This window comes from Mus caroli, chromosome 1 (genome assembly GCF_900094665.2).
Source record: "Mus caroli chromosome 1, CAROLI_EIJ_v1.1, whole genome shotgun sequence".
In the NCBI taxonomy this organism is placed as follows: Eukaryota; Metazoa; Chordata; class Mammalia; order Rodentia; family Muridae; genus Mus; species Mus caroli.
In genome coordinates, this window is record NC_034570.1 from 86064512 (window position 1) to 86074041 (window position 9530).

General features: G+C 42.8%; 1 protein-coding gene across 1 annotated transcript in view; it reads left to right on the top strand.

Moving 5' to 3' along the window:
- Nucleotides 1-9530, top strand: part of Farp2 (FERM, ARH/RhoGEF and pleckstrin domain protein 2) — a 104399-nt gene that overhangs the window by 78298 nt on the left and 16571 nt on the right. The window contains exons 14-16 of the mRNA XM_021168209.2: nucleotides 4448-4626; nucleotides 7885-7974; nucleotides 8925-9058. Of these exons, the coding sequence (XP_021023868.1) occupies nucleotides 4448-4626; nucleotides 7885-7974; nucleotides 8925-9058 (403 nt within the window). The remainder of the gene's footprint in view (nucleotides 1-4447; nucleotides 4627-7884; nucleotides 7975-8924; nucleotides 9059-9530) is intronic.

Consider the following 9530-nt stretch of genomic DNA (forward strand, 5'->3'; position numbering starts at 1 on the left):
GAGGGTGCTATGAGGAGGATGGCTGTGGGCATTCAGCCTGGTGGGCTGGCACATGGCATTCTCTCCGTATTGTTGAATCAATGAGCCACAGTGACTACCAGCAAAGAATGTCTTAGCCGTCTTTATTTCCTTATCAAGATAGGGAGGTGAGCTGTTAGCCATGTCCACTTGTTTTTAAACCAGATTCTGTATGTAAAAGTGAATCAGGAACCAGTCCAGTAGCAAAGCCAGAAACAATGTGTGCTAACTCATGAGATGCATCTTTACTTGTTCCCATCCTGCAGTCAGTTCTATGTGGTGTTTTTCTTTCTGAAATTAATCTATTCAAGACATAGTTTCTCTTCCTTGTGCTTCTTACTCTCAAATTAACCTTCAACTTGACCTTCAGTTTTGCTGCATATGATCTTACATGTTCCTTTACTGTTAGACATGTTCAAGACTGTTTTATTAAAGAATTTTAAAAAAGAGAACCTAAAGGTATGAAATAAAAGTTCATGTTCTTTTCCCCCTCAATGTGATGAAGTTCTTTTTCCTCATCTTTCATCTCTAGTTAGATGAACAGAAACAGCTTCTTGAAGGAAAACGTGAAGGTAAGAAGTGTAGTGCTGCATTTTAAATAACATTTCAAGAAGTATCAGAAATGAGGAAAATACCTAATAAAAAATATAAAAAGAAAAAAGAAGAAGTATCAGGTGTATTTTAAGAAGTTTTTAAGAAATAAACCACCTACCAGAAATGCTCACTGTTAAGAGTTTGAAGTAAGTGTTAAGAGGCAGGTGAAGGCAAGTTTGTAACTCGCAGCTCCCCAGCTTCCCTGCACACAAGTTGTAGACTCTCAGAGAACCGTGGCTGCTCGCCATGCCTCTCCATCTCAAGGAAGTCAGTTTGGGTACAGAAGAATCCCTTGTCCACAGCTTAAAAAAGCTGATCCTTCATGCTACAATAGGAGAGTTAAACATCCTCCGAGGGGGCGTATGCTCCAAGAGCCAGAAGTGAATGAGGTTTCCAGGGGCTCCTGTGGCTCCAAGCAATACCAGGTCACTCTCAATGCTTCTTATTAGAGGACCTTGGGTGTTTCTACAAATCCTTAAGATTGATTCTTTAGTGAAATGTTGATTAAGGTGACATACTCGAAAGCACCTAAAACTTGGCATATGGTACTTAAGAGTTCTTAAGACTGCTTTTAGCCATGCATTCAAATATGCCCATCACACTTGTAATTCCAGTACGCAGGAAATGGAAGCAGAAAGATCAAGGAGTTCTGAGGACAGCCTGGGCTACATATGGAGCCTGCCTACAAAACAACAACATGTCTTCATAATGTTGATGTCAGGAAACACTGAGATGCAGAACCTGAATGACACTGACTTCACGCTTTGTCACTTCTGGAAAACATCCTGACTAGCCACCCCTCCACATTCTCTCTCTCTGTCTCTCTCTCTCTGTGTCTCACATACACACACAGGCACACACACACACTATGCTATATACAATGGTGTGCTCCAGGGACAGACTCTTGCTGTGCTAATAGAGCTTAGAGGACAGACCTCAGCCACATTTAGAAGAATTAAATGTTTATTGCTAATTACTTGACAAAATATCTCCCTATAGAGTAAAGCGGTGATAACCATGGTAGTAGTGGCTGTGTGTGTGTGTGTGTGTGTGTGTGTGTTTTACTGGGGTAATTTCCCAGTAATTCCAAGACCCAGATTATTTAACATTATTCTGATGGTCTGGATTTGTGTAATTTCAAGAATGATTTAGAAATGTTGTTCTCTAACAGGTTTAACTGTAAAAAAATGTTTAATGGCACTTGTGGTACATTTTAAGATTATTGGCTAAATTTTAAGTTGATGACTTTTTTAAAAAATAGAAAAAATACAGTGATATCAAGTAGTAATTTTAACTGCCGTAGAACCAAAAGCAGTTTACACTAAACCTAATAATACATCCCAAAGTGACACCTTCTTTCTTTATAGGGTGCTTGCTAAAGTCTGTTGGCAGTTGCACCCCCTCCTTCATGGCTATTCCCCTTACATTGGCTGTTCACTGATTACCAATCCCAATGGCATCCTAGAAGTATGCCATTTCTTCATGTTCTACCCCTCCTGCTACTAAAAATTAATATCTAATTTTCTGACAATCCTTTTTAAAAGATTTTTTATTTTATGTTATGAGCATTTTATCTGCATGTATATATACATACATATATACATGCACACTTGGTGCCCACAGACATCAAAAGAGGGCATCAGCTCCACAGAAACTGGTGTTGCAGATGGTTGAGAGCACCATGTCATTGCTGGGAACCAAACTTGGGTCCTCTGGAAGAGCTTCAAGTGCTCTTAATCACAAACCATCCTTCCAGCCTCAGGAGTAACCTTTTATGTATCATCTGGTTTGGTTTGGTTTTGGATTTGGTTTGGGGGTGGGGAGTACTGTTTTGTTTTATTTTGAAACAGAGCCTTGCTATGCGGTGCTGCTGGCTTATAAAGAGCTAAGATTACAGGCTGGCCCATACTCTATTTTTTTTTTTTTTGTATTCCAGAAACTTTCTGGTCATTGTCCACTAGAACTTGCGCTGGACTTCACATCTTCACGTGTGATGCTGTGGGAAACACTGGGAACATGGGGAAAGTGAAGGTCTTTGACATTTTCATAATCGAATGTAAAACATCATGGCTACTATATTTTAAATAGTATAGTTGTGAAGTGTAATTTATTCATAAATTCTACATTTTCTCTGAATTTTAATTTTGCAAAAGGACCTAATTATACAATTCTGGCATATTAGTGACAAAGACTTTAGAGCATAAACCTTAAATAGCACATCTTTGGGATGTAGTCCACAGGAAATAACCCACATTTCAGGATAGTACAGAGAGGTTGGCTCCACTTTGATTCCCATCAAAGAGAATAAAGGTTGAACATCTGGGTGGCAGGTTTAAGTTTATATCATTAATGGTTAGCTTGTTTCAACTAAATGTGTAATAAAGCAAAATTTAATAAACTGGTTGTTAAACTTTCATATACCAACATCGTCTAGGTTTTCTGTCAATGAATGTTTTCTCCTGCCTTAAAATATGACTTGTGAAATATTCCACAGCAGAGTGCTATCTGAATACTGTCAGAACATCAGCAGGCGAGGTCCTTGCAGATCTCTGACTTTGTCAATGTGAAAATAAGGACCTCCTCTGCTCCAGCTTGCCACACCGGAAGCTGCCCTGCCCAGAGGATTGTGTCAGTCCAAGGAGTGGGGGCTCCGGCTGGCTGTTCTCACTTAGGATCAGCAAGTTCGATAACCGAGGTTTGGTCTTATAAACGGGTCACTCTAGAGGATTTCACTTGAGGACTTTTAACCACAGACGGTGAGAACCTTCCTTTGAAAGTAGTCTCTCTCGAGGGGCCTGGTGATAGAGCGTCCTCACAACTAGGGGTGCAAAACAGACACTTAGTGATCATAGCTAGACATAGTGGTCATTTCAATACTCATCACCTGGAAATGTAGGGTAAATTTCCATCTTTAATAGTTTCAAAGTAGCATTTAAATTTATTCTATTAAATACCATTTGGAGTATAGTGCTGTCTGCCTGTACTCAGCATTTAGGGTGTGAAGACAGAGGATGTGGAATTACATAGTGAGTTTGAAGGGAGCCTGTCTTAAACAGAAGTGCTGTTTTAAATATATTTTTAAATTTTGGTATTTAATAATTGTTGATTTCCCATAGAAAAATGTAAGAATACTTTGACAAGAAGTTAAGGAATTTCTTTCTTCCTCTCTTCTCTTTCTTTTTCTTTTTTTAAATTTGGGACACAATGTTACTATATAGTACAGGCTGGCCTTAAATTCATGATCCTCCTGCCTCAGCCTCCTAAAAAAATTTCATTATTATAAATTGCCAGATGAATTGTGCCTCATCATTAGCCTCTTAGCAAGTAGGCTAAAAATTCTAGTCTATACAAAAGCAAGTGCTATTTTAATAAAGAAAGGAGTTAAATAATAGTTACTTATTTTGGTATTTAAAAATAACAGGAAAATTATTAGTGAAGAGCTTTGCAACTAGAAGACAGAATTGTGAAGTGAACAATTGATATAATCTAGCTTTTTAATAAATCATTAGTAACATGGGCCTAGAATTAGGTGAGCAACATGGTGACGGCACAGGTTTCTGCCACCCCTCCACAAAGCCTACTGCTTCCCCCTCCTGTGGGGCCCCTAGAAATACAACCTAGGCCATGAGGAGTCACAAAGTCTCTTGATCTCTGAAACAGGACAGATTGGCCATCACTGTTTTCTTTTGTGTTGTGTCTGGGACTGCATGTGACACACCTCCACACTTTCCACAAAAGCTAATGGCAGCGTGAGGTTTTCAGTCAGGCTAGTGTCAGGGAGGCCAACTGCACAGCTGTTCTCATTTTTGCTCCACCCTACTTGATTCATTTCTAGGCTTTTCTATGGATAGTCCTCAGCCTTCTCCCTCCAGCCTGAAGAGCCACCTGAGCCTGTGCCCTGAGCTTCAGGCCTCGCTGAGCACAGCTGAGCAGGGTGCATCCCCTGTGCTCAGCCCTGTCCTCAGTGGTGCTGGTACAGCCAGGATGGACAACCAAGAAGAGCAGAAACACAAGGTGGGCCCCTCTTGGGACTGAGTGCTGCTGGGATCTGGTTTGTAAGCCCTAACTGAGGAGTCCCCAGGGTGGGCAGGAAAAGACTCTGCTCACACCCCATAAACCTTGTACAGATCAGCAGCAAAATCCCTGTCTAAGACACTTCTGTTACTCTTAGAACCCAAGGCTCCATTATACACACATTCCCCATCTTTGTATAATAGACCATTTTGGCACTCTGGATTGGAAGTGTTAGGCTGGATCCTGAAAATAGGTGGGAAAGGGACAGGCCATTACCTACAGGACCTCACTGCCTCTCCCTTCTTGTTTTCCCATCTACCTTCCTTCCTCTCTCCTGTGTACAGCTGAGTAACTTGGAGATATGTTGCCCAAGGAAGGTCGGTTGGGGGTCAGAAGTCTCTCAAATGGGACTTCATGGTGAGAAGGGGACCTGGCCAACTTTAGAGACCGTTGCGCCTGAAGTGGGAGGTCCTGGTCTTTTTGGCAGAAGGTTGCCAGTGTTCCTGTAGGTGTCTGGAGTGTGGGCACATTTTGATTATGCAGGAGAGAATTATGGAGCAGAAGATCCTAATTACTCATAGATGCCAAGGATAGCCATTTGCCTTAAGACAGCCAACCTGGGAATACAGCTTTGCTAGCAGTCAAAGATTTGGGGAGAGAATATATGCTATTATTAGAAATAGAAATATTTATAAAAATAGAAAGCCATTATGTAATCTCTTAGAGGATGAAGTAGGGGTTTTGAGCATCAGCTAGGTCTATAATAGATGCCCAGTAGGTGGGACCTGTCTCAGGTACCTCACAGAAAAGTGCTCTTTTTTTTTCTCCAAGACAGGGTTTCTCTGTAACCCTGACTCCTGGAACTCACTCTGTAGACCAGGCTGACCTCGAACTCCAGAGATCCACCTTCCTGCCTCCCAAGTGCTGGGATTAAAGGCATGCACCAACACCACCCAGTGGATTTGAATTTTTAAAAACTGTTTTATGGAACAGAATACAATAAAATGTAGAAAGTTAGAAAAGTATGTGAGCCGTTTTCTTGGGGAAAAGCCATACTACAGGAATAACACAAAGATACCAAGGGTGGAGCCAAGGACCAGGGCTGTCACATTATTTGAGAAGAGCAATGGGAGAATGTACATGGATTCTGGGGAGAGAACAGGACTTGGCTCTGAAGGATGCTGGCAGTATGGATTACCTTGGTGCATCTTTCTGCTGGGTAGAAGACACTATAAATTCACAGCCACCATTCCATGAGCTCCAGGCCACATAAAAGGAGCACACCTGTGATGATTTGATATACTTTGCCCAGGGAGTAGCACTATTGGTAAGTGTGGCCTTGTTAGAGCAGGTGTGGCCTTGTGTCACTTTAAGGGTGGGCAATGAGATCTTCCTGCTGGCCATGCAAAAGCCAGTCTTCTGTCTGCCTTTGGATCAAGATATAGAGCTTTTGGCTCCACCAGCCCCACATCATCCATGTTCCTGCCTTGATAATGGACTGAACCTCGGAACCTGTAAGCCAGCCCCAATTAAGTGTTGTCCCTTATAAGAGTTGCCTTGGTCATGCTGTCTGTCCACAGCAATGAAACCCTGAGACAACACCTCATTAGCCCTTTATTCTAGAAACTAAGAGAATATTGCATACTATTGAACTAAACCAGAGGCACAGAGAGAAGATGTGGTCCCCAAACATGGGCCTCCAGTGGGATCTCCATGGACACTTCTCCTCATGTGGCCTGTAAAGCATCAAAGGCTAGTGTGCAAACTCAGTCTCTTCTTCCTCCCAGAACTGTCTCAGCCTCCCCACCTCTGCTGGTGACAGTTGATCTTTCCCTTGGCCTAGGCCAGAATCTGTTGCAGTCATTCTTGTTGCCTCTGTCAGTTTGCACATAACATTCACACCTCACCATCTCAACAGACTTGCACAGAAGCCTCTTGAGGCTCCTGTCTGTTCTTCCAGGTCTGCTTGCATCCTGTGTGCAAGCAGACCACAGTCTCTCATCCCCCTCTTACTATTTATTCCACATCACTTTCTGTTCCTTGCCATTCCCTGTTTGCTGGCCCACTCTCTTGCTCCAAGTGATTTTGTGGCCTGATGACATTCCTCCTGTCCTTCAGCCCTTCCTGCCATGATTCTCCATGACTCCTGCCGTGATTTTCAGCCCCTCATGAACTTTCAGTGTTGCACCTTCACAGTACACCCTGATGTACATTCATGAACTCCTTAGATAGATCCATCTTAGGTCCCATGCTAGCAAGCATAAGGGAAGCTTCTGGAAGCCAAGCCTAGAGTTGGATTGGGGTCTGCTCCCACATTTAGGGAGTACATCAGTCAGCCCTACACCCCGGCTTAAGCACACTCAGAATATATACTGGTAGGGCTTTTATGGTTTTATTTTTGTTTTTTGTTATTGTTGTTACTTTTATGAGGTAAGTTTACTTTTTTATGTTGAGCCATACCTCTAGCCTGTGTTTAATTATTTTCATCATATATAAACATTTTTATTTATTTATATTCCCATTTATGGGTGTTTTATCTGTATGTATATGTGTGTACCATGTGCATGCTGTGCCCACAGAAGCTGTCAGATTCTCCTATGACTGGTGATTGTGTGCCACCATATGGGTGCTGGAATTCAAACCTGGGACCTCTGGAAGAGTATTCAGGGTTCTTAACCACCGAACCATTTTTCCAGCCCGTAATTACATACATATATGTTTAAACATACACTTGTAGTTCTATGTCTTTTAACCAGCTTCACTAATGGCAGTGATAGAGGAACATGATTCCATTACAAAACTAATAATAAGTCTCAGTTTTGATTACATATATTAATATTTGAATAGAACTGATTTTTCCAAAGAATAAGGTCCAGTGAGGAGGGACTCTTGAGAGAAGAAAGCTGCCAGGCTGGAGGGACGCTCCCACAGTTGAGAGTGTCTGCTGCCCATGAGGAGGACGGGATTCAGTTCCCAGCACCTGCATCAGATGGTTCACAAATCACTTAAAACTCAGACAGTGACCTCTCCTGGCCTCTGTGGGCATTTGTGCACATGTAGCACACAAATGTACACGCAGGCATACCATATGCAAATAAAATGAATCTTTCATTTACAGAAAATCCCTTTAGGACTTATGGCAGGAATTCCAAAAATTGTGTTAGCTGAGCAGAGCATGTGGGAACCCGGGCTCTGCTGAATGTGAAAGGGCAGCACGTCCCCCAGAAATACACTCATGGTTCTCTCTGCCTCTTTCAGCACATGCCAGAAGATGAGGCCTATTTCATAGCCAAAGAGATTCTCGCTACAGAACGAACCTATCTGAAGGATTTAGAAGTTATCACTGTGGTATGAAACCTTAGTCCTGATCTCTTTGATTTTTCGTACTATGTTTTAGATATAAACACAGATATTCCATCCTGAGAAATATATTGATAGACTTGAGAGCTGCATATGGAAATTCTGTTGAATATGTTTGCCTTACAGCATGATGTCTAATCTTATCAGAATGCTCATGTCTTGCCAGGCAGTGGTGGTGAACACCTTTAATCCCAGCACTCAGAAGGCAGAAGCACAAAGATCACTGTGTTCAAGGCCAGCCTGGTCTACAGAGAAAGTTCCAGGACAGCCAGGGCAATACCGAGAATCCTGCCTTAAACAAACAAACAAACAAACAAACAAAAAGAATGCTAATGTCTTTTCATGAAGCTACAAAGCTTAGAATATATCTACCCGAAAGCTTTGATCTAGGATTGCTTTGTTTAAATTTCACAATTATACAGTTCACAAAGAGGATATGTGGAATGCGGATTTTTAAAAAAGATTTATTTATTATATGTAAGTACACTGGAGCTGTCTTCAGACACTCCAGAAGAGAGAGTCAGATCTTGTTATGGATGGTTGTGAGCCACCATGTGGTTGCTGGGATTTGAACTCCAGACCTTCGGAAGAGCAGTCGGGTGCTCTTACCCACTGAGCCATCTCACCAGCCCGGATTTTTTTGTTTGTTTGTTTGTTTTTTGTTTTTTCGAGACAGGGTTTCTCTGTGTAGCCCTGGCTGTCCTGGAACTCACTTTGGAGACCAGGCTGGCCTGGAACTCAGAAATCTGCCTGTCTCTGCCTCCCAAGTGCTGGGATTAAAGTTCGTGCCCCACCACCGCCCAGCTTGGAATGCAGATTTAAGCCATCTTTATATCCAGGAGGAACTTTGCTTGGTGTCTCAAGGTCACAAGATCTCAGGGGAGCATGGCCTTTCAGTCCCCAGCTGAGCCTCTCACCGTGCCGAACTCTTCCCACAGTGGTTCCGGAGCGTGGTGATCAAGGAGGAGGCCATGCCTGCAGCCCTGATGACCCTGCTTTTCTCCAACATTGATCCAGTCTACGAGTTCCACCGAGGCTTCCTTCACGAGGTGGAACAGAGGCTGGCACTCTGGTAACAATACTGTGCACCTCATGGTACTGTGTGCTTGACTCGCTCCACAGAGGACTCCCACCTTGTGAGACTAGCACACAATGGCTCCCACACCCTGGACCTCTACTGCACACACGGTTGGGACCTTGGGATGAGGCCTATGACAAGCAGTTTCTGAGCCCTGAACCTCTGAACTCTGCGCCTTGGTAGTGCCTACCCTTGACCCCGTCACTAGCCTCAGGAAATTCCCATCTTCAGAAACCAATTCAGAACAATTATTTCATTGAAGTATATTTCAAAACCCTCTTGGGAAAGACAAAATAAATTAAATTATATTTACCCCCATTTCAGAAAAGAGAGCAAATTAAAAAAACAAAACAAGAGCTGGGCGTGGTGACGCACGCCTTTAATCCCAGCACTTGGGAGGCAGAGGCAGGCGGATTTCTGAGTTCAAGGCCAGCCTGGTCTACAAAGTGAGTTCCAGGACAGCCAG